Here is a 25,694-nt window from a genome sequence, read left to right as displayed (position 1 = left end):
AAAATGTGCTATGAGTTGGCTAAAATTTGAAAAGATTTAAAAAAATCTGACATTTCAGGAAAGGAGAACAGCATTTAAAATGACAGAGGAAAACCATAAGGTATGTCTAGGAAATGCCATATTCAGCTACATTAACATATGTCAAGCAAATGATAAAGGCGATAAAGCAGAATGAAATAAACATGAGGCAGAACTGGATGTACAATACCCTACTACTATTTAAACACATGTGCACACTTGTATACAGTAGTTCCCCTTATCCCCAGAGGATATGTTCAAAGACTCTCAGTGGATGCCTACAACCATGGATAGTATCTAATCCTATATACACTGTTTTTTCCTATATACACCTATAATAAAGTTTAATTTATGTTAGGCATAGTAAAATTAACAAATAACTAATAATAAAATAGAACAATTATAATATACTATAATAAAAGTTATGTGAATGTGGTCTTTCTCTCTGATAACTGATCTGATCATTGAGACAGCAAAGTGACTAACAGGCAGGTAACATATACAATGTGGATACGTGAGACAAAGGGATGATTCAGGTCTCAAATGGGACAGAGTGGGAAAGCATGAGATTTCATCATGCTACTTACAACAGCGTGCAATTTAATCATAATTATTTTAATTCTGGAATTTTCCATGTAATATTTTTGGCCTACAGTTCATCATGGGTACCTGAAACTGAAGAAAGCAAAACCATGGATAAGGGGGCACTACTGTACATGAAGATTATCTCTAAAAAGGACCCAGAGAAACTGGTAACAGCTACTTCTAGGAGGGGAAATGAGTGGCTGGGGCATAGTAAGGGATGGATGCTTTCGATACTTAAACTTGTACAATTCTGTAGCATATGCCCATGTCATATATTTCAAAAATTAACCAAAAAATTAAAAGGATAATTTCAACCCTACCCACACTTCAAAAAACAACAAATCCTCTTATAATCTGGGCCTCTATGACTAGCACCTGCAGCCCAAGAGAGCAGCAGTTTGAACTTGCCACTCTACATCACTGCTGCACTCTTTTTCCCCATTCAAGTAAATCCATGCGGCTAGCTGACAAACACTGCTCCACCACTTACTTGTATGAACTTGCTTTAGCTTCAGTTTTCTAAGGGTCTCAGGATTAAATAAAATAATATAAAGTATCTACTCTGTGCCTCATTCACAATAGGGGCTCAATTTTTACATTAATTTTTTTGAAACACTCTAAGGTGTCATAATTAATTCTTTTCTTCAATACCAGAAAGTTACTGAATACATGGCAAAAATATAGCACATATATACTAACTCTACTAAACGTCCATTTCTAAGGTCAGACAAGCAGGCGCCATGCTTGGTTTATGGTACGACGACACATGCCTTTGGGACAGGTTAAATAGCAGCTATCCTTTCTGCACAAAGCACAAAGTACTGCACAGCTTTTGTATCCTAGAACTGGCTGATACAATATACCTTGGAGCTGGGGTTTTTTTGTTGTTGTTAGTTAACAGGTAGGTCATCTGATTTTTCACAATGATAGTACTCTTCAAATCACCATACTGAGAAAGAAAACATTTATTGGCAAAAGATAAATTAGAAAAAAAAATTTTTATGTCTTATCAACACTTTCTTCAATGAAATGTAACAAAAAGTTCAAATAAACATTATATAATAAACAGAAATTAAACCCTTAGTTTTAATAATAACGGAATAAAAGCTATAGAACTTGTTTCTTAGGTGTGTAGGCTTTAGATTTACACTCATAGAAACACATGCATACACACTAGCAGTATATACTGCTAATGTGAACCTGTTCCAATTCATTTTTGTTAAAGAATGTAAATTTAGTTTAATGCTTCTTTTTAGAACTAAATGTATAGATTAATAGATGATTTAAAATAAGTCACCTAGCTTCCTGATCCTCTCACATGCAAACCCCATATAATCATCTATTTAAAAGGAAACCTTACCATATAACTCTTCTGCTTAAAACCCTTCAGATTTCCACTGCCCATAGATTAGCACTCGAGCTTCTTTATATGACAAACAAGGCCATCCATAAAATCCCAAGTTCATATCTTTACCAGAACCCTTCCCTATTTGCTATGCTGTTTCTTGATCCTGAGTTTCTGTTTATGCTTTACTTCTTCCTGAACCGTCTTTTCCCCAAACATTAATACTCACTTTAGGTTTTACTTCTTCCAGGAAGATTTCTTAGCACCTATTATCTGTATATTCCATCCTACGGTGATATGATTTATCTATTTATGTATATGCCTCCCCTACTATATCACGACAGTTTTCTTTCCTTGGTTTCCTCAGTTTCAGTTACCCATAGTCAACTGAGGGAAGAAAATATTAAAAGGAAAATTCCAGAAATAAACACTTCATAAGTTTTCAATCACATGCCATTCTGAGCAGCGTAGTGAAATCTTGCGCTGACCTGCTCCATCCTGATCAGGACACAAATCATCCCTTTGTCAGTTGTATCCACACTGTACACCCTACCTGCTCCTTAGTCACCCAGTAGCCGTCTCAGTGATCAGATCGACTGTCATGGTAGGGCAGTGCTTGTATTCATATAACCCTTATTTCGCTTAATAATGGCCCTAAAGTGCAACAGTAGTGATGCTGGCAATTCGAATATGCCAGAGAGAAGTCATAAGGCTCTATATAAGTGAAAAGGTAAGTAAAGTACAATAAGATATTTTAAGAGAGATCGCATTCGCATAACTTTTATTATAATATATTATTATATTGTTATAATCGTTCTATTTTGATTGCTGTTAATCTCTTACTGTGTCTAATTTATATATTAAACTTTACCACGGGTATGTCTGTATAGGAAAAAATTATCGTATATATAGGCTTCAGTTCTATCCGTGGTTTCAGGCATCCACTGGGGGTCTTGGAACATACTCTCTGCAGTTAAGAGCAAAATACTGCATATAATATATATGAACTCTTACCAACGATCAGAGAGACTGCATCCTCCCTAACCAGTCTGTATGGGGAACTCCTAGTGTCATTCTATTTATTGGGCATCCCACCTCTGAAAAGCTCCACTTCTTAACCAGCACATAATACACAAATATGCTCTACTATGCCCTTGTCTGCAGCTCTCTTTTACTGCCATTGATATATATAATCCCAGACTATCTGAGTTCTCAGAAGACATGTTGATGCATTCTATCTTATTCCCTATTTTTTAAAGTAACATCTTTCACAAATGGGCATATAGCACTTTTGAGGATCACAAGAGACAATAACCACCAAAATATTCTTTTATTGCCTAGCTTTTGTATCAATCAAGGCTCTATATCCAACTATCAATTTACAGGAAGGGGAAAAGAACATATTAAAAGATAATATGGACATGCATGTAGCAAAAGTCAGACTGTAGGAAACACTAAGTGGCAAAGATCTGGTTCATTAACAAATAAACTACAAGAAAAAGAAAAACATATGGACTTGTATATTAAAAGAGACATATTGTACAGATCTTCTTGAGATCTTGATTCAAATAACTATAAAAAAAGTTAAATTATGAGAAACTGACTGGATATTATACAGATTATAGATTACAATTATAAATTATATATAAATTATATTGAACACTTACCAATTTTTGGTCATTATATCTAATATTAAAATAAATTACTGGTTATTTTTTAGGTGTGATAATTTGGTGATTATATTTTTAAAACATCTTTATCCTTTAGATACAATATGAAATACTTATAAATGATATTAAAATATGTCAGAATTTGTTTCAAAATAATATGAAGTGGGAGAAAATGGATAAAGACATAAACTGGGGTTGGCAAACTTTATTGAAAGAGCCACGTAGTAAATACTAAAATATTTTTTAAAGCTACATATTAAAAGCCTTTTGAGAGCTGTATGATCCCTGTATCAACTATGTAACTGTTACTATAGCATGAAAGCAGCCAGGTAATAAATAAAGAAATGAGAGTAGCTGTGTGCCAATTTATAGAAATGGGCAGTAAATTGCGATTAGCCCATGGGCTGTAGTTCTGCAAGCCCTTGGTAAAGATAAATCAAGGCTGACCACGTGATAATAATTATTAAACCTGAGTGATGGATAATTATCAATACATTCTTCTATTTTGTGTATGTTAGAAATTTTCTAGGAATTAAGGAAAAAAGCCTAGATAACATTTGCAAGATCATTGGTCTATTTCCATCTGCATTTAAAGTTTCACTGAACACATTTCAGATACATCTTATTCTAATTACACAATTCATTAATTGATACCTAGAAGTTGTAAACGGTCTTTGGCCATAACCAAATTAGTCATCATTTTAGCTTGAAGGCGTCTAGCTCTTTCACACTGTTCACCTGAAAAAGACAAAAAGAAAAAATAATAAAATATTAGTGTTTCTCTACTAATATTGCTTCTAGATAAAATGTCACCCCAACTAATCTCTTGGGGAATCGGTTTTTATAAAAAAATTAAGAAAACATTATTTCAAATATCTTTAAAAATTCAGTTACAATTCCTTATGCTGGTTTCAGATCTACTGTGATATTTCACAGATTTCATGTGTCTTTCATGGATTCTGAGACGTTTTTTCCCTCTACATTTTTAAAAAACTTTGAAATTGGGATTTCAGTGATTGTATTTTACAATCACTGCCAACTCACTCATACTATCAGCCAGGCTGCAGTCATAACATAGTTTATTGCCTGTAAATGCACAACTTTGGTCACAGATACTAACACTGCTGTTGTAGCTATGTCTACATAAGATTAAGACAGCATATTCAATAAGTTTTAAAATTCAAACTCGAAGTGACAGGAAGAGAATACACAATTTAATTGACATTTTTTTCTCTTAGTGGTAGAACTGAAGGCATTTTTGATTCAGTGAAAAACCATTCTTCTAATAACCAACTCATTTTCTTCACTCTTTTATGCAATTAACAACAGCAAATATATTTTGTGCATAATTCATAAAGTTATACTCATAAACTAATGTAAGTCTCAAATGCCCAACCTCCCATATTTACTTATTCAATTCTGCTCTCTTTTAAGGAGAGCAGCAACTAGAGAATCAAAAGAAGTAATCAAAAGACAAGAGAAAAAATATGGTGTGAATATTGGACACATTATAATTATTGGAGATTAGTGGATATAAGTAGTAGAGTAAGCCAGTTAGAATAAACATCCATGGGGTGGACTGATCCATAAGGCTAAGATTTTTAGCCTACACATTATAATTTTTGCTTCTGATTTTATTTTAGCTATGACAAACTGAAGTCCTTTACTTATTTAATAAAGGTACTCATGTACTACACAACAGTCACAGCGTATAGTTAAGAATTCAGTCTCTGAAGTCAGACTGCTTGGGTTCAAATCCTGACTCTACCACTTGCTAGCTATGAGGCCTTTGGCAAGTTACTTCTTTATACTTAAGGTTATTCATTGGAAAAATAAAAATGGTAACAATCACAGCCTAAGAGTGTGAGGTTATGGTGAAAATTAAAGAGATAATACATATGATGTACAATGATGCTTGGGCACACAGTAAGTGTAAAATAAATGTTATCTATATATTTTAAGATAATATTAGACTCACTTTTTATTTGAGGTGGTAGGATAGTAAAGGTGAGAAATAACTACTTTGGTTTTAATATATATGAATCAATGCTTGTATTCTAACATGCAGTCAAACATTGCCCACAGATGTAAAGGGGAGTCTGTGGACTAACCACTCCTTCCCTGCCTGGACAATGAGGAAAGGACCAGGTTTCAAAAATACGGCTAATAATAGGGCTAAAACATCGGCAACGAGTGGGTTCAAAAAAGATACATACAGTATACTGCTTTTTGCCTGACTGCTACAGTCTGAGCATAACTTCATTTTTAGCATAGGTAATAAAGCATTAACTGTAAGTCTACAAACATTAATAACATTTAAAAATCCATTAAATACTTTTATTAAGATAAACAGATCTGAAATTAGGGCAATCAAGTGAATATAATTTGGATGATTACTAAAATGTAAATATAACCTTACCTTGTCCTGTAACTATGACCGCTATTCCTTTTTCTAGTTCTTCAATACCTTTCTTATACCATTCCACAGCTTGCTCCTTTTGTCCTGCTTTAAAAGAGAAATAACTATTTGTACATATCACAAGTATAAATATACTAAATATTTCCCAAAGCATGCTGTTATTAGGTGATACATGAAAGAGAACTGTGATCAAACAAGTCTGAGAAATATTATTACATGACTTCTTAGTATCTTTAGCATACTAATGTATACATGAATCCCCAAGAGGGGATTACTGACTTCAATGTTTCTCAAAATTGTAGGGCTATGAGTTCTTTACTGACTCATGGTATTGATGCTTACCAGGGAAAGAATTTTTATTTAGGGAGAATTTATTTTAAATAAGTATTTTTAAAAATATATAAATATGACATCAATAACTGAGGGAAAAAAAACTTTAATTGTATTTAAATCTGACATAATATGTTCTTTGTTGGGTGCCTTCTTTCTAGAGCTGGTTTTTCTTTAACAAATGATTGCATCATGAGAACTGGTACATGAAATTACTACAAGTGTGGCATTTAGTAACACATTTCTATTTTCTTTGAAACAAATGACTGGTTTACAACATTATGTTTTAGAAAATTAATTTCTTAGCCCTTAAGAGCTGCAAAGTATCTAAGTGGCTAATACAGAGATACAGTAAAGTTATGGTGAGAATAACCTATTAGAACAGTGTTTCATTTTCCCCCAACTCATGTCCCTATTTAGTCAAACAAAAATCCCCACGTCATTCATTAATATTTGAAATTTCAAAATCCATAAAATATGACTCCCCTGATAGCACAGACTAGTCATTATAAACACCACACACAACAACCAAGAAATGCTGTCCCCTTACGAGTGTGTCCTACCTACCTCTTTACCCCTTCCTCCGTCCTAAAAACAAATCACTAATTAGATTCAGCCCCTGGGACGGGGTAATTTCTTACTTATTATAGTGCCATTAGTATTTTACATAGTGTCTGGTCCAGAGGAAGTGCTCAACAAGTATTTGATAATAACGTGAAGAAATTATTAAAAGTCTGTGAATGAACTCAAACTATTTGGATGCTTATTTTTTATGAAGAAGACATCTATGGGTTTTCTAATTTGGAAAGAAGAGAGAAATTACAGAAAATAGTAAAATAACATTTGCATTCTAGTGGTCTAGTGGTTGAAATATTGATAACTATATCTCATTTACTCAAAATGTTTTAAAATCAAGTATAATCTAACAGATACAACAGAAGTTCCTTTTTGTATGCCTCTTCCTGTTCCAGTGCTCCTTTCCTTTCCAGAAACCACTATCATCAATTCAGTGTGCATCTTTCTCGTATAAGTTTTTGTATTGCTCTTATTTTATTTGTATTGTTTTATTTTAAAATTTTACATTGCTTTTGAGACCTGTGAGATCTGCACAGAGATCTAGTTCATTCATTTTGACTTCTGTATAGGTATCTTATATTATCCTGTAATTTAGTCAACCTAAATAAGAAATATTCAGGTTGTTTCTAGTTTTGTGATATCTCAAATAATGCTGCAATCAATGTTCTTCTGCCTGTCCCTTTATAGAAATGTGCTAGTTTCTCTAGGTTATATGCTTAAGAAGTAGAATTGATGAGTTATAGTTATTACATAGTCTCTCCACTCACCAGAAACCTACAAACTGCTTTTTGAGAGTGCTTGTACCAATTTACACCCAATAGCAGTCTATGACAGTTCTCATTGGCAACATTTGAACAAAATGGTTTACGGAGTTTTAGTACATTACTGAAGGCAAATGAAATGACTGATTACAAATAAGTTCACAGACCAATAATTACTCAATTATCTAATATTGTTTGGTAACAGGTATTTGATTAACTGCATTATTTGAATCATTTGAAGCATGATATCAAATGCATAGATGTTTCTTACCTAAAAGCAGAAGACTACTGCATTATCTGAATCTCGTAAGTGAGCACAATATAAAATACACAGATATTTCTTCTCTTAAAGTAGACAATTACTGGAGATAGACATATAGGTCTATGGAACAGAAGAGAAAGTCCAAAGATCGACCCACACGTGTATCATTGACTGACTTTGACAAAGGTGACTAAGTAATTCAACAGAGAAAGAAAATCTTTTTCAAAAAATGATAATAATGGGCATCCATATGCATAAAAACCTACAAAAATTAACTTGAAATGAAATACAGACCTAAATGTGAAACCTAAAACTATAAAATTTATAGAAGAAAATATAGACAAAATCCTCTGTAACCTTGGCTTAAGCAGAGACTTGTCAGAATGTAGAAAATCAAACCTTGAGAGAAAAAAACTGATAAACTAGCCTTCATCAAAATTAAAAGCTCCTGTTCTTCAAAACAGAGTTAAGCTAATGAAAGCCACAGATTTACTGGAAGAAAATGTTTGCAAAACAACATGTCTAATAAAGGACTTATAACCGGAATATATAAAGAACTCTTATAATATAATAAAAAACAACTCATTAAAAAATAGTGGTCAAAAGATCAAAAACATACACTTTACCAGAGATGAGACATAAATGGCAAGTAAGTACAAGAAAAGATGCTAAACATCATTACTTGCTGGTGAACTACAAATTAAAACCACAAGATACCATTATGTACCTAATTCAAAATGGAAATGAAATTACAAGATGAAGTATAGACTTCTCCTATGTTTACAGGTGTACACACAAAATGGTACTGCCACTTTGGAAAAGAGTGTAGTAATTTCTTATGACATTAACACATATTTACAACATGCCCCAGCAATTGCTTCTATGTATTTATCCAAAGAAATAAAAAGTTCAAAGATCTGTACATGAATATTTATGACAGCTTTATTCATAAGAACTAAAAACTGGAAACAGCCCAGATATCCATCATTTAGTGAATGGATTATCAAACTGTGGTACAACTATACACTGAATACTACTCGGCAATAGAAGGAAACAAACTGATATATACAGAGAAACATGGATGAATCTCAAAAACATGCTAAGTGAAAGAAGCTAGACACAAATGACTACATTCTGTGTGATTTCATTTGTATGACACTCAGTGAAAACAAAACTACAGGGATAGATCTGATCAGTGATTGTCAAGGGCTAAGAGGAAGGAGAAGGGAATGATCAAAAAGAGGCATAAGGGAGCTTTGCAGGTGATAAAATACTCAATATGTTGACTGTGGTGATAGTTACCCAGCTGTTTGTCAAAATTCATTAAATTATACACCCCTAAAAAGGTAAATTGTACCATATGTAAATTATACCTCAGTAAACCTGATTTTTAAAAAGTGCAATATTCTCATATTTCCGTATACGAACATTTGTTGTGACTTGGTTTATAATACCAGAACTAAAATTTTGACAAGAGTAAGATTAGATTAGAAGAGAAAAGCCAGAAAAATATTTTTAGAAATACCTGTTTCAAGGATTGGAGTTTCAAAACTGAAAATTATCAAAATGCGAAAAGGAGAAAAGCCAACAAAGGTAAGCCTGGCATTTGGGGCACTTTTTTGTTTGAAACAACTGCCAATTCTGAAAGCAAAAGTGATTGAGAAACTAAATAAAGCTTTCGGCAGACTCAATGAACTAAGCATGAAAAATGAATTCCAGAGCATGCCCAGGAGAAGCAGTGGCACAGATCCCAGCATTTCAGCTGGGATCCTGTATCACTGAAGAGTTATGAACTAGGCCAGCCTGAACAGGGCTGAAACCCATACTCAAATCACTTTAATCTCTTCAGGTAGGGGAAACTACACTTGATCACCCTTTTGACTACATTATGGCAGGAAAAAATCAAACCATCCAATAGTTTCCAGCCAGAAAAGGCCTTCAAGATACTTTATCAGTTCCTAGTTTCCCTTACACATTTCCCTCTTACCCCTATGGTTCCAAATAACACTAAAACTCAACCGACCAGACTACATCAAATCAAGAGAAACTGGGGTGGTAGAATCTCATAATCACTTGTTGTATTGAAATAATCGAATAATTTGAACTACAAGTGAACTATATAATACAGGGAAAATAATGGCCCAAGGATCAAATACAATCAGCTGCCTGCTTTTGCACATACACACCTTCATTAGATCACACCCACTATATGAGAATGTTAAGCAGTTGTGACAGAGAGCTTAAAAATTTCCTAAATGGTTCAACAAAAAATCAAGTACAATGAAAAATTGGGCGAAGGTCTTGAATAGACATTTTTCCAAAAATATGCAAATGGCCAATATGCACATGAAAACATACTTGACATCCTAAGTCACTAGGGAAATACATATCAAAACCACTCCGAGATACCACTTCCTATCTATCAGGATGGTTATATTATTTTTCTTTAAAAACCCTAAAACAAACAAAAATTTTTAAAACCCTAAAACTAATAAATGTGTGGAGAAATTGGAAACCCTTGTGCACTGGTGGTAGAAATGTAAAAATGGCACAGCTGTTACAGAGAAAAGTTTGGCAGTCCCTTGAAAAATTAAAGAGAATTATCCATCAATTCTACTCTTAAGTAGATATATATTCAAAAGTGCTAAAAGCAGGAACTCAAACAGATAATTGTACATCAATGTTCACAGCAGCATTATTCATAATAGGTGGAAACCCAGATGTCAGTTAACAGATGAACAAAATGTGATACATAAAATGGAATATTTAATCTTAAAAAAGAGTGAAATCTGATACATGCTACAATATGGCTGATGAACCTTAAAAACATTATGCTAAGTAAAATAAGTCACACACACAGGACAAATATTGTATGATTTCACTTATATGAGGTATGTAGAATAGGCAAATTAATAGAAACAGAAAGCAGAACAGGGGTTATCAGGAAATAGGGAAGGGGGGAATGGAGAAGAGGAAACAGGGAGTTACTGTTTAGTGGGTATGGAGTTCCTGTTTGGGATGACAAAAAGTTCTAGAAACAGCAGTGATGGTTGCACAACATTGTGAATGTATTTAATGTCACTGAATTATACACTTTAAATGATTAAAATGGCAAATTTTATGTAACCTATGTTTAACCACAATAAAAAAATTATTAAATAATCTGTTACAGGCAGTTTGCTGACTCCTGGTATACAACAATGAAAATGAACAAACTATTGCCACATGCAACATCATGTATTAATCTGACGAGCATAATAGTGAGCAAGAGAAGTCATACACAAAAAGAACATATATGATTGAAATTATGAAGCCCAAGACTAGGCAAAATTGATCCATGATGTTAGAAGTTAAGATCTGTAGACATCTACGATCTGTAGATATCCATGCAAAGATGGGGAAAGGTAGCGAGTGGAATAGAGCATAAGAAAGGCAGGATTACGGTCTAATATTCCATTTCTTGACCATTAAGCAATACATTAATTGTGAACTTTATATATATTTTAAAGAAGTGTACTTAAAACTAAAAAGAGGAAAAAGATCGAATATATTGAAATGGAAAGAGAGTCCCAAAACATTAAGTGAAAAAGGTTCCAAATCAGTTTGTGTAACATGTTTTTCCCCCCTCTACTGAATATTTGTTTATATAAGTAGATAAATTCAGGAAAGTTACTAGTAATAATATCTCTAAGATTATTTTTTCTTCCAATATTTGTTCATTATTTTCACTGTTCCTGTACCAGCAACAAAAATATTGACAATATCCATCTTTAAACAGATTAGTAGCCTAATTTATGAATTATCTACTGTATCTTTTCATTCACATATTAGCAGTGCCCAGACTGACACAAAAATAGTCAAAACAAGAGTAGTTGGAGGTAGAGAGAGAAGATCCATGTTTGCAAGATGTGAGTTAAAGGATTAGAGATTTAAGCCCTTGCTTCATCATTTAATAGCTGTATGACATTGGGAAAGTCAGTTAATATCTCTGAGCTTCAATCCCCTTACCTAAAAACAAGATTACATTTCTTTTATCTGAGTTGTTTCATTTCAAAGACCAAATGAAAAATGCTATGTAATAATATTTTAAGTAGTAAAGAGGTATATAAACATTACTTTTATTATCTTTATTATACTTAGTAAATTTGTTGACTAATTTAAATCCTTCTACTCCTGAACTGTATGCACAGTTGTATGCTTCTGAATTTTCCTCATTTAGGTTATACAAAGCCCACTGCTTTTACTTATCTAATTTAGTTCTTAAGTGTCTACGAACAATTCCAAGGGACAAATGCATCCATTTTCCTACACGATTTTTCCGCTAGCAACATGTAAGTGTCACAATTAGCAGATTAACAGATATCTTTAAAGATCTTTCAGATTTTAAAATGTGCTAATCTCCAATCGACCACAGGGACCTACTCTGTTTAATTCAGCAAAAAGATTATATTAGCTTTCTTTCCAAACTTCAAGGTTTATTTATGAAGTAAAGACTTATTTCCATATTTAATTGGGAAAGTTTTGAACTCCATGTAAAGAAATCATTTCAGTTTTGGACATTACCTTTAAAACTTAAGAATGTCAATTGGGGCTACGAGGGATGTAGATGGGTAAAAGGCTTCAAATACGTGGTGACAGAAATCTAACTATGGGAGGGGAACACACAATGCCATATATATATATATATATATATATATATATATATATATATATATATATATATATGTCTTACTGTTCAATTGTATACCTGAAACTTACTGGATTTCGTTAACCAATGTCACCAAAATAAATAAATAAAATTTTTTAAAAATCAGTGTCAATTAATTTACCTTCGTTAAAGTCTTTTGCATTTACTATGAATGGTGGGTAATTTTAATTTTCTTCTCTGTTCTCTGCATTTTGTGTTTTCCAAATTTTCTGCCAAGAGTTTGGAATAATGTTCCCATGAGTACAAAAAATTCATTTTATCTCTTTTGTAATAAAAAGCTAGGATACTAAGTGAGGACTGAGGTTAGCGAGAGACTTCCATCTTTTTTTCCTCAACTAAGGGTCACAATCAGCAAAAGTATTTTTATATCACTCTTCAGTGATTCCTCTTACCTAAATCTCCTTCTTCCCCAAATCTCATTTACATTGCTGCTATTTCCTGAAAAAGGTAAACTAGGTATCAAGGTTTACATATGTACTAACATAACCTCTAGAGAATGTAATTGTAAAAAGATTGTTGAATTAATAACGATAGTTGCCATTTTCTGAGGATCTACTGTGCACAGGCACTAAGCCTTTTACAAACGTTATCTCAGTGAAGTAAATAACTTGCCCAAGATCATGTATAGTCAGAATTTAACTGTGAATTTGGATAAAAGGCACAGCAATTTAAAAAGAATAAAATTAGACCCTCAAAGCTGAGAAAGAGAAAAGCAGCCCCAACATCCAGGAGCTGGCCTCGTACTATCAGCCTTGGTGTTTTGTTGAACATAAACAATTTCACAGAATATCAAGATCACACAAGGCCACTCTCTTTGACCATAATGGATCAAGACTAAAACAAGATCACTCTATAAACATGCCTAATCACAGACAAAACATGAATGATGTCCAAGCCATGAAATACCCAACATTCCTCTTTTCAGGCCAAGGAGTGCTTCATAATCAATTACAACCTTAGCCTCACTCGTCTTACCTCTTTCTAGATCAGATTAAGATACTAACTCACAGAATCATCCTCACTTCTTGACAGCATCCAATGCAGAGGAAAATCTTGCTGCCGAGCACAAGTCCAAATTCTATTAAGTTCTTTCCAACACCCTTTTCTTGAGATACTCCCTGATTAACATAAGTAAAAGAAAATTCCACTTCTTCAACCACAGGTATATCTTCCTAGTGATGACAACTGAAAGGCAATGACGAAGCCCACTTAAGAACAGTTAATTCTCTCCCTCTCTACTGTAGCACAAACTGTCTGCTGAATAGAAAGGATATGTGAATAAGAATAGCATGTCTCTGCTATACCTATATAGCTGTAAAACATTCAAGTCTCCAAGAAAATCAAAGATTTTGACATTTTTCTTTCCTCATTTACCAGAATAAACAACTGCTAAGATGTGTGCTCAAAGATGTTTTATTCTATAGTATGTCTAGCATGAGCAGTTCTAAGTCACAAAGCAAAAGAAAAAAAGCTACATCAGCATATTACTACCTTCACTGGTTAAGAGGAAAACTAGTAGAAACGTAGAAAATCTATATCTTGCCAAAAGTTAAAAAAAAAAAAAATCCAAATACTATTGGATGGAGCAACTACTATTGGGGAATAAGATAATGGAAAGAGACTAAAAGGGTTAGGGAAGATCCTTCTTCAATAATTAAATATTCAGTTACTAGCTATTTCTAAATTTTCATTTGGATGAGTAGGAATCTAGTAAACACATGAGTTTTATAAGGTTTAACAGCATTGTACATTAGGAAAAATATAAACTGCAATAAAAAAAAAGCTAGAAATAGAAAAAGGTATGAAGTTCATAACAGTGGCTGCCTTTCTGTCTCTTTAGTGCAAATGCCACTAAATACTCTTGAAGAAAAATGTGAAATATTTGTTGTATATTTAATAAAAGATATTATTTTATGGGAAAAGTATGTTATCTGAATGTCCGCTCATCAGAATAATTTTTTTCCTTGTTCTAATCATGGAAACTTTGAAGAAGAATCTAATTAGGCCCAAGAAAATGATCTGAAATCAATCCTTTCAAAATGGTGCCTAGCAGTTTTTGAGAGTAAAAAAAAAATATACAAAATCTGACACTTCTGATTTCTACTCTCTATCTGAACCTCTATCTTCACCTGAAAAGAGATGTGGATAGGCAAGTATTTTGTTTTAAATAAATCCCAAGGTTGAATCACATGGAATTATAAAGTTACATGGAAATAAATTTTTATAAGATCTGCCATTTTAATATAAAATGACTAGGAATAAACAGAAAAGGAATTTATTTAGACAATTTCTGTCCTTAATGCCAGGTTCTTCAGACTTGCAACATCCTGAGAAACTGGCTTTCTCTCTTTCGTATAACATTCTGGGCCCTTACTGTCCTACATACCTGAGGTAATCGAGCCACACCTACAGAACCTGCACCGCTGTATGAGCCAGGGTTTCTCAGGCTTTTTATCTGCAGGAGCCATGTGAAACATGTTATGCCATGTTCTGGTTAATCCAAGGAACAGCTATTACAACCTCATCTTTTCTCCCAAATATCATAGGAGCACTGTATTAGCATTATAAACAGAGAAGCTGCTTAGTATAAAACAAAAAGTATAAATTCATGAGTCTGTTCGCCTAAACTCTGTTCTTGCTTCTGCTACGGTTAGTTTACTCTTTAAATTTCAGTTTCTCTAAAAGAACAAGGCCAGAGGTATCACATTCTCTGACTTCAAATTATCTTACAGAGTGACAATAATCGAAACAGAATGGATTGGCAGAAAAAAACACACACAGACCAATGGAACAGAACTGAGCGCCCAGTAATAAACCTGCATATATGGGCAAATAATTTTTGACAAAGGAGCCAAAAACATATGATGGAGAAAAGAAAGCCTCTTCAATAAAGTGCTGGGAAAATTAGAAAGCCATATGCAAAAGAATGAAATTAGACTGCTATCTGTCACCATACACCAAAATTAACCCAGAATGGTTCAAAGACCTGAACATAAGACCTGAAACAATAAATTACATAGAACATAGGTACTAAACTTAGGGACCTTGGTCTTAGAGGGGATTTTATGAATCTAACCTCAAAGGCAAGGGAAATAAAAGCAAAAATAAATAAATGGGACTATACCAACCTAAAAAGTTTCTGCATAGCAAAGAAACCATCAACAAAACAAAGAGGCAACCAACTGAATGGAAAAAGATATTTGCAATTACCTTCGATAATTGCAAATATATATAATTCAAAAGATATAAAGAATACATACAACTCAACACCAAGACAACAATCCAATTAAATAACGGGCATATGACATGAACACTTTTCCCAAAAAGACAAACAAATGGCCAACAGATATATGAAAAGATGCTCAACTTCACTAGCTTTTAGGAAAATGCAAATAAAAACCACAATGACATACCACTTCACACCTGTTAGAATGGCTATTAACAAGACAAGTGAAAACAAATGTTGAAGAGGTTGTAAGGGAAAAAGGAACCTATGATAATGAGAAAGTAAACTGGTACAGGCACTACAGAAATCAGTATGGAGATTCCTCAAAAAATGAAGACAAGAATTACCCTATGACCCAGCAATCCCTTTTCCGGGTATCTATCCAAAATTTTGAAAACATTTATTTGTAAAGATATATGTACCCTATGTTCACTGCAGCATTATTCACAGTGGCCAAGACATGGAAACAACCAAGTGACTTTCAATAGATGACTGGATAAAGAGGTAGCACCTATATACAATGGAACATTACTCAGCCATAAGAAGAGATGAAATACTGCCATGTCCATGCATGGATGGATCTTGAGATTATCATGCTAAGCGAAGTAAAAGTGACAGAAAGTTCAGAACCATATGGTTTCACTCACATGTGACATACAAAACCGAAAGCAACAAATGAACAAGACGAAAACTCATAGACAATAGTTTAGTGATCACCAGAGGGAAAGAGGGGAAGTAAGAAAGGGTAAAGGGGGTCCAATATATCAGGATGGAAGAGCTGACTTTGGATGGTGAACATACAATGCAATATACACAGATGATGTATCACTGACTTGTGCACTTGAAACCACATAATTTTATTAACCTATGTCACCTCAAAAAATTTAACTTAAAAAGTAAAATTTAATTGAAAAAATTTCAGCTTCTCCATATATACAATGGATATCGTAGGTTATCAGTTTTCCAAGGATGTTCAACAATTTAAGAAAATATACACAAAACTATTTAACTCCTTAAAAAATGAAATATAATATACATGAAAATATATACACATTTATTAATCACATAATAAATGCTATCTTAACAGATCTCACTGGAGAGGAAGTCAGTTTTTCTCAAGCAACACCTAGAATGCAGAGTTGTGCAAATTAACTGGTATCCACTAAAAGTTTGCTTTAATGAACAGACCTCACATGGCCTTATATCAGGTAAATATAATTTGCTGTGCTATTCTTCTCTATTTAAAATAGTTTGGTTTCAGACAAACTTAGGCCTCTGTGAAAATTCAGTGTCAAAGTTGAGCATGCTATTAGAAAGAAATTCAAAATAAACATATCACCATATTAACCACATTTATACATTATTTTATTAAAAAGATTTAACTTGGCCTTTATTTTTTCAAGGCAACAAATGTTTCCATTAACACTACAGTCTGAAATAACCCACTTAATCTGATGAAATAAAATAGCTCTCAGTAGTACATTCAGCAGATAAGTCAAGTTGCTGAGGGAATGGCAGTAAATGACATTACAAGTCCCTTAATCGTTTACCAGTTAGGAACCCTTTGAAGACTGCCTATCCAATTTATTTCTATTTGTTCATGTATATTTTAATGTAGTACAAAGGGGAGAGAATGAAATTATCTTGGAAACTAGTTCTATATTGTCAAAAGATAGCTGAGAGGCAAATAGACTTCAAATATGAACTCTTACAACTACTGGATTAAGGCTAAAATACAAAAATGTCAATATGCTAAAGGAAAAACAAGATTGAAAGGAACTATGACAATACTCATTTGTACTTCATTTTTAAAGGAAAATAAATATATAGCTAATTTGTTTCAGTTTTGGCACATGATGCATTAGTTATAGAATTCAAACTAGAGTTATAGCCCACTCTGATGTCCACTTTAGAAACTAAAGCATACAGCAAAAACCTTGGAATAGAAACATTATCAATACAAAGAGGGTGAAATAAAAGGTACATAGATTGCAGAAAATATTTATACTTAAAAATATTTTAAGAGGATTGAAATAGAATAGATACAGGCATATATGTGATACTCAAAGATGTTACTGGCACGAAATCAAAGGCACGAATTTTACTTGTCATTTAACCCTCACATGGAACTGATTTCACTTTAAATCTAAGAGCCTAGGGCGCTTTTTTTTTCATACCTAGGTTTCCCTTGATCTCTCATTCCACCTCCCAACTCCCATCACCTAGTGTTAACTAACATTTCCTTGTATTTTCTGGCATTCTGTTCCTAAACACAACAATTAGTCTACTCTTGAATATATTTAATCTAGTTGAACCTCTTTGGACCTAGATTAGTAAATTTCAGAGGACGCTATTCTAATAGGGTACTACAATAAAACTGCTTCCCTAAAAAGAGACGATGATACCCTTCTTCATCCTCCACGTAACATTTTAGATGTTTGTAAGAGGTGGTAAAGAATGAAGCAGCTAACAAAACACTTCCGCAAATACATGATATTCTTAAAAGTGTCTCCTTCCTTGAACTCTCTTAACCTCCACTCTGTCCTCATACTCTAAAACTATAAACATCTGCCTCTTTCCTTACATCCCACTTCTTACTCCCAGGACCCACAAAGGAAATGGGTTTCAACAAAACTGAAATTCTAGAACAGTTTCGTGGAGAGAGAGACTACAAATAAAGTGCAGATTGCTTTAAAAAAAAAAAAAAACTGAAAGACAATGCAAGTGAGTAATTGAGTGTGGTAGAAAAGTGTTCCTTGGTAGAGGGGAAAGATCTCAGCATATTGGAGTCGGGATTAAAGGAGGGATTTTCAAAACGTTATAAGACTTCTTTTAACTTCATTTACCATCTTCCATAAAGAAATTTTTCATTAGTAATTAGCATAGGTTTGGAGTGACCTTTAATCTTTTGAGCCTCAGTGTGTTCATCTGTAAAATGCTAACATTAACAGTACCTTCACTTCACAGGGTAATAGTGAGGATTAAATAGATAACACAGGCAAAGATAAGAGCACAGTGCCTGGCACATAGAAAGACTAAAATACATTAAAGGAAATCCTTCGTTTAACATTTCGATTTAGAAACCAGAGACTCTAGCTTGAAACACTGATTTAGATAAAATCAAATAAACTAGAGACGAAAGTTTTATGCTAAAATAGAACTTCACTGAAAAATACTTAGGAGTCATTATATTGATAAAAATGACTCATTAAACAAAAAAATGCAAATTCAGCTATAAGAATGTGCAGCTGTTCCTTTCAAAATTAAATCACCATTTGTTCTTTATTTCTGATACTACCGTACTCTCATTAAAAGCCCATAACAAGGCACAGCTTCTTCGGTATCGAAACCTTTTGGAAACCTGGCTCAAAGGAAGCCACACAGTTTACAGTACTACAAAGGATCGGTGTGGTCACTCTGGGACAACTGTCACTGTCACCTGCACGTCTGGATGTCTCATTAAGGACTTGGGTCATGAGCAGTGTAGGGGAAGGCCGGTGTCTGAAACAAAGTCAACAAAGCTAGGGTGCCCCGCAAGGGGAGAGACTTTAACTGAGAACCGTAGAGGATGAAGGTCTGACTGCAGGGAGGGGAGGCAGTCTCGCAGGGCGAATTAATTCCGCGGGTGCACCACCTGCTCCCGCAGGAAAAAGGACGCAAGTGTTGCCCTCTCTCCGTGACCCCACAGCTTTCTTCCCGGCGCCGCCGCCCCTTCCTTCCAGCCCTCCAGTTACCTTTCTCGTCCTCATCGATGCGCAGGGCAATGGAGATGTACTCGAAGGCCTGTTTGTGGAAAGCTCGGACGCGTTCGGCCTCTCCGCCCGGCACTGGCGCGGGGGGTGAGGACGAGGCCGGCGCGGCCGAGGAGCTCCTCTTGGCGGCCATGAGGGCGCGGGAGAAGCGCTGGCAGAGCCACACGAAGAGGAGCCCCAGGTGGAAGGCGACCAAACGCAACAGCGCGAAGCCTACGAACAGCGGGTAGGAGAAGTAGTACAGGCTGCGCTTATGCGGCGACTCAGGCGGAGAGGCCGGCCTGGGGGCGGGACGGGCGGGGGCCAAGCAAGGAGGCGGAGGCCTGCGAGGCACCGGGCTGCTGGGGCCGCCGGAGCCTTTCTTCTTCCCTCGTCCACCCGGAGAATTCATTCACAGCTCCCACTGCCGCCGCCGCCATAACCCGCCTCCCGCAGACCGACGGCGACCAAGCGACGGCAGCGGACACTGGGACAGCGAGGGCCACAGACTACCGCGCGCCGGCCGGCCCCAGGAGCTCGGCCCCTTCACGCGTTGGTCGCCGGCCCGCCCCCTTCTCCTCGTAGGGCCAGGAGCACAACCCTTTCTCCTCCTCCAGCAGTCCGTGACTCCTGCTCCTCCCCTGTGACTGTCCTCTCATCCGCCTCTGATATCGCTCAGAGCGGCGCCGTGCGCGCACGCCCGCCCGTGTCTTTCTCCGGCGCGCGCGCGCACGCCGCCGTCTTTGTTGCCCTGAGCTCCTAGTGCGCGTGCGCGAGGTCCGCCGCTCTCTCCCTTCCCAGCGGAACTACGGTTACCGGTGTGCAGTTCGGCTCTACGTTGTCCTCCGGGACTATCACTCTGCGGGTTTAACCGCCCCTGGGAGTTTCTTAGATGGGAACTTTAATCATTAACTCGCAGAAGAGACGGCTGCCGTTTGGGGTTGCTCGGCTATTTCGCAGGGTTACTATCTCGGAGTGTCATCGTTTTCTTATACGTAGTTCTTTCAGCATCATCCTCCAATCTTCCGCAAAGGATGATTGACTTGAGTTCCATCTCAGAAGCAATTGGTACCAATCTAGGTATCTAGGAGGGAAGTACTAGTAGACACGTGCAAATTTAAGGTCACTCAAAACGAAAATGTTCAGTAAGATGCAGTCAACGATTCCAGAGGTTTAACTAAATTAGTACGTGTTTAGATGAATTAGTTTACTGAGGAATTCAAACCAGGCCTTTTTATTTTTTAAAATCTATTCGTTGTACCTTCCTTTGGGGATCTACCTACTCACCTCTGTTGCCTGAATTCTCATGAGCTGCAAGCACACAACCCCACGTCTCAGATCACGAAGGTGGAAATACCAGGTCAATCATACTCCTAGAAACTAGAGTCTTGGATGGAGATACACTAGGATAGAAGGCAATAGGAACTGACTGCTCTAAAGAGTTCGTTGGTTTATCATTTCATCTCACTGAGCTCCAGAGATGCCAGGTTCCTAGACAGGTCACTTGATAATGTAATCTATCCACTAAACTACACAATCTCTCTTTCTTTCTCCCTCTCCCTTTCTCCTTCCCTCTCTCTCCATCGATCTGTCTCCTTCTCTCCTTCCTCTTTTTCCTTGGATTAGCCATAATTGTTGTTGTTGTTGCCTAAAACCGAGGAATCCTAACAGATATAAAGTCCCCATGTTTACAGTGTGAGTATTGCAAATGCTTCATGCCAAGAATATCCACATTCTGGCCACAACTTTATCTATTTTTCCCCTCCACTACTTCCCCCACGAATACAGTCTACTGCAAAAAAAAATCTCCTTTTCACTCCTACTTCCCCCATTCCCTGCTTTTCCTATCTCTGTGCGTTTTCTGAAATGTTCTCTTTAACATCTGATTCATTTCAATTCCTAACTTTTCTCTTTTGAAACCCATAGTACTTTTTGTTGTTGTTCTGTGGGATCTATTATATTTGTACAAATATGAAAAAAGTTGTATTTAACTTATATGTATAATTTAAAGAAAAATAATAAACAGAATCCAAAACTGATGTAACCAGTTCCTTGAAGCACTGAGTCTTCCAATTTCAATCTCTTTTCTCCCCCTCTAGAAGAAGCCACTATCCTGAATTTTGTGCTCATCATTCCTTTGCCTTTTATTTTAATTTTGCAACGTATATAGTTATCTCTAAACAATATGTTGCATAGTTTTGCCTGGTTTCGACAAATGTAATCATACTGTATATATTCTTAATTAGCTTTTTCTGCTCAATATTTAAGTGTTTGAGATTCCTTATTGATTTGTATAACTATGATACTTTTATTTTCACTGCTATATTCCATTATATGAATTTCCCACACTTTATTTTACCCTTTAACTGTTGATGGATATTTAGTTTGGTGCCAGGTCTTTCGATTTTGTTTTTTCCCCCTTAAATAACTTTTTAACGTGGCTAAGATATGGCCCAATAGTGGTTCTGGAATCAGACTGGTTGCATTCAAATCCGTGCTCCACCATTTTCTGTAATATTGGACTAGGGACAGCTTCCACATCTATGTTTCAGCTTTCACATCTAATACATAGTAACAGAGTAGAAGGCAGTGCCTGGAATTTAGTCCTTGCTTGATATTTGCTGAATGAAGAATGGCTCTCCCAGAGCTGCTCATATACTGTAATCCAACTAAAATGAACTACTGACAAATTTCTGAGCATTCTTCACTCTTTCCCAGGACTACGGTTATCCTCAGGTCATTTTTCTTTCCCTTAGAATTGCTTCTCTTCCTACCTCCACTGTTAAAATCCTTTGATACTTAACTCTAATGTTATCTTCTTGATTAATCCTTCCATTATAACTTCCAGTAGAAATGATCCTATTTTTCAGTTCTTAGGATAGTATGGTTATGTTATGCTGTGGTTCTTCTAATATATTGCCCATGTAAAAGTTATATAAACACTTTATCACTTTCTGATATAGATTATAAACTTATTTCAAGGCAGTGGCCAAACATTACACAACTTGGCTCACTTTCTGCACCTAGCCTGACGCTCTGCTTTTGGTATTCATTTAATAAATATTAATAATTTGAAAAATAACTTAGATATGGTGATTATTGTAGATATCTGTTGTTGTGTCATAAGCCACTCCAAAACTTACTGGTTTAAGATGACAGCCATTTATTCATTCACAATCCTTGAACTGGCATTTTGGGCTGAGTTCAGCTAAGTGATTCTTATGCTACCCTTGTCTAGGGTTATTCATGTGAATGAAGTCATCTGATGGCTTGACTGGGGCTGGGTGGCCTCGCTATCCTTGCTCACATGTACAGATGCTGGTGGTGGCTATTGGCTGTAGTTCATGTCTCCAGCAGGATATTTTAGACTTCTTTACATAGCATGTGGCTTCCAAACAGAGTGTGAGTGGAAACTGTGAGGTCTCTTTAAGCCTAAACTCTAAAGTTAAGGCACAATGTCATTTCTGTTACATTCTGTTATGAAAGCAAGTCACAAAGGCCAGCTCAAATGTAAGAGATGGGAAAATAAATTTTATATCTTAATGGAAGAGTGACTAAGTCACATTGTAAAGGTGTATGTACACACACACACACACACGCGCGCGCGCGGAAGGAATAACTGTGGCATCTTTGCAAGCAATCTACCAGTGATCATGTGTAGAATTTCCTTTTACCTCAAGTTCACATTGATGCTTAGGCTGGACCACTCATTTAGGAAAGCATTTTCCAACCATGTTGCTAAATTACAAAAACCTTTGTAATTTCAATCGAGGTAATTTAACATACTTAAGTTTAATGAGACAACAGTGATGATGATGAGCACTACTACTAGCTAATGTTATTGAATACATTCTGGGCTAAACAGTTGAACTTTTACTGCCTTATGTAATCCTCACTATTTAAGCATTATTGTCTCCATTTTTTAAAAGAAGAAATTTGAGGTTCTAACAGTCTGTTACTTGCCCAACATTATGTGTTAGTTAATGACACATACTACTTCAGTTCTTAAGGTAAAAATCGAGGCTTCCAGAGAAAAACATATTTATATAATCTGTTTATATTTTATTATGAAATAAATGTATTTTTAGTCCCTGGAGCAAGAGTGATCTTTTATTTCTGGTCATTCATGTTTTGCATTTCTGGCCACTAGCCTCCCTCGTTCTAAGTCTCTACTATTCAGTTGTGCTTGATATTGACTGTACTTTTCTGTACCTTGACTTTTATTTTATTTTATTTTGTTTGGTATTGCAAAATATGGGATTAAGAATCAGAAAGACTAAAGTGGTATTCTGGTTCTGCCACTTTTTAGTTGTGTGATATGGAACCAGTTCTTCAACTAGTTAACTCCTTCGTAGAATGAGCAAAATAAGAATTAAATTACAAAATGAAAGAGTAACTCTAAAACCTCCAGCATAATACTTGTAACATAAGACCTAATTTCGTTTTTGTCTCTTACACCTACAATGCCATTCTAGAATTCTAAAAGCACTGGTATCTCAATTTTTAGTAATCTCAACTCACATCTTCTCTCTCTTGGAATTATATCCCAGCCAAACCCATTTTCTGAATTACCTCAAGAAAAATAGTGTCTGGATATTATCCTGGCCTTATAATCTGCCTGGACTGATGATCCTAACCTTCTTTAGCCATTTAACCTATAGTGTGACAGCCTCCCAGTTTTCAGATGGTAAGAACTTGCAGGACACTTAATGAATGGAATCTGGGCCAGCGTCACCAGGACAAAAAGGAGAAGCTGAGTACTGTGCTAACTAATCCAGGACATTTGGTCACTTTGTCAATTGAACCCATCAATCTATTTACAAAGTGATTACCACTAAATAGTTTCTTGGGTAATTTAGCTCTACCTCTCTTCTAAGGAATTCCCTAAACCTTCAGTTTAAGAGATGCTGGATTACTTAAAGTAGGGACCAATGACAAACATTAAGGACCTCTCTTAAATTAAAAAATAATAGTAACTAAAAGAAAACACACCTAGAACCAAAAGAGGAGATGACTGATTTTGAAAAAAGCAAAAAACTTAAAAGAAACAAAAGACATGGTTGAAGGTGAGGGGCGGGAGTAGAGTAACAAGCAGGGGTTTGTTAACAAGCAAAAACATAATTGTGGACAATTAATCATTTCCTTGTATTGATTCCACATTGTGACACATATTCATTCACTTGTTCAAAAAATAAGTATTAAGCTTAGACAACATGCAGGGCATTGAGTAAGATGCCAGGATTATAATAGAGAATAAGATCAAGTTTATAGTCTAATGCAGTGGCCAAAGAAACTAAAATAGCAACTAGCAGCAGAAGTCAGATATATGAGTTCCATGTGTGGGCGTGAAGTTAAAAAATTCATATATGATGAGAATGTTGGAGACCATGAGAAACTGGAGAGTACCATCCCCTTATTAGATGAGATAGCTGTTACAGCCTCAGTTGATTTTTGCCTTTTAGAAATTTGTGGTCTACTGATGCCAGATTTTCAAAATATTTCAAGAGAAACCAGAATTCTGATTTTTATGTGAAATCTATTGCCTAGGTGATATTGGCTTAAAATTTAAAAACAAACAAATCAAAACAAAACTGAGATACCAGTTTAAGGTTCCCTAGTTAAAGATGATTTGTTACCAGTGCAAGTGTGAATAAGCTCATGGTTTTGAAATGGTAGTAGGTGTAAGGGTATAAATTGTTACCTAACCTGCTCAGCTTGATTTTAAAGCTATGATTTTATGGGAGCACGAGCAGAGTCAGTTAATACAGAATTTTAAATAAGTGCTCTGGGATGGCAGTCTAGATTATCAGAGGGTGTATTCTATCATCGTTCTATACAAAGTACTTGGGTATATAAATATAATATTACATTTCTATGTTTATGGTCTGCAGTGTATGTTTAGCGTACATGAATAGCAGGGTAATGGGAACTGCTAGCACAGGGTGACTGTTGGGGCACATAAAAGTTATCTGTTTTCAAGGGTGGTTTCTAACAATTGCATGATTTCAGAAGCTTTCTTTATCCTTGAGAGCCTCTTCCCCATCTTGTCAGATAAACTCAGTT

The 25,694-nt window shown here is 35.5% G+C and overlaps 1 protein-coding gene across 2 annotated transcripts in view; it reads right to left on the bottom strand.

Moving 5' to 3' along the window:
• The window catches only part of SPAST (spastin), a 44,225-nt gene extending 23,909 nt beyond the window's left edge, over positions 1–20,316 (bottom strand). The window contains exons 1-3 of one of the 2 annotated variants that reach the window (XM_016136065.2): positions 19,635–20,316; positions 6,038–6,121; positions 4,273–4,356 (exon numbers count right to left, since the gene is read on the bottom strand). In XM_016136065.2, the coding sequence (XP_015991551.1) occupies positions 4,273–4,356; positions 6,038–6,121; positions 19,635–20,043 (577 nt within the window). In that variant the 5' untranslated portion in view covers positions 20,044–20,316. Of the gene's footprint in view, positions 1–4,272; positions 4,357–6,037; positions 6,125–19,634 lie in introns of both variants that reach the window. The other variant, XM_016136064.2, reaches the window with a different exon arrangement.
• Between the last annotated feature and the right edge of the window lie 5,378 nt (positions 20,317–25,694).

This window comes from Rousettus aegyptiacus, unplaced genomic scaffold (assembly GCF_014176215.1).
Source record: "Rousettus aegyptiacus isolate mRouAeg1 unplaced genomic scaffold, mRouAeg1.p scaffold_m13_p_7, whole genome shotgun sequence".
In the NCBI taxonomy this organism is placed as follows: domain Eukaryota; kingdom Metazoa; phylum Chordata; class Mammalia; order Chiroptera; family Pteropodidae; genus Rousettus; species Rousettus aegyptiacus.
This window is presented reverse-complemented; position numbering and strand designations above follow the sequence as displayed.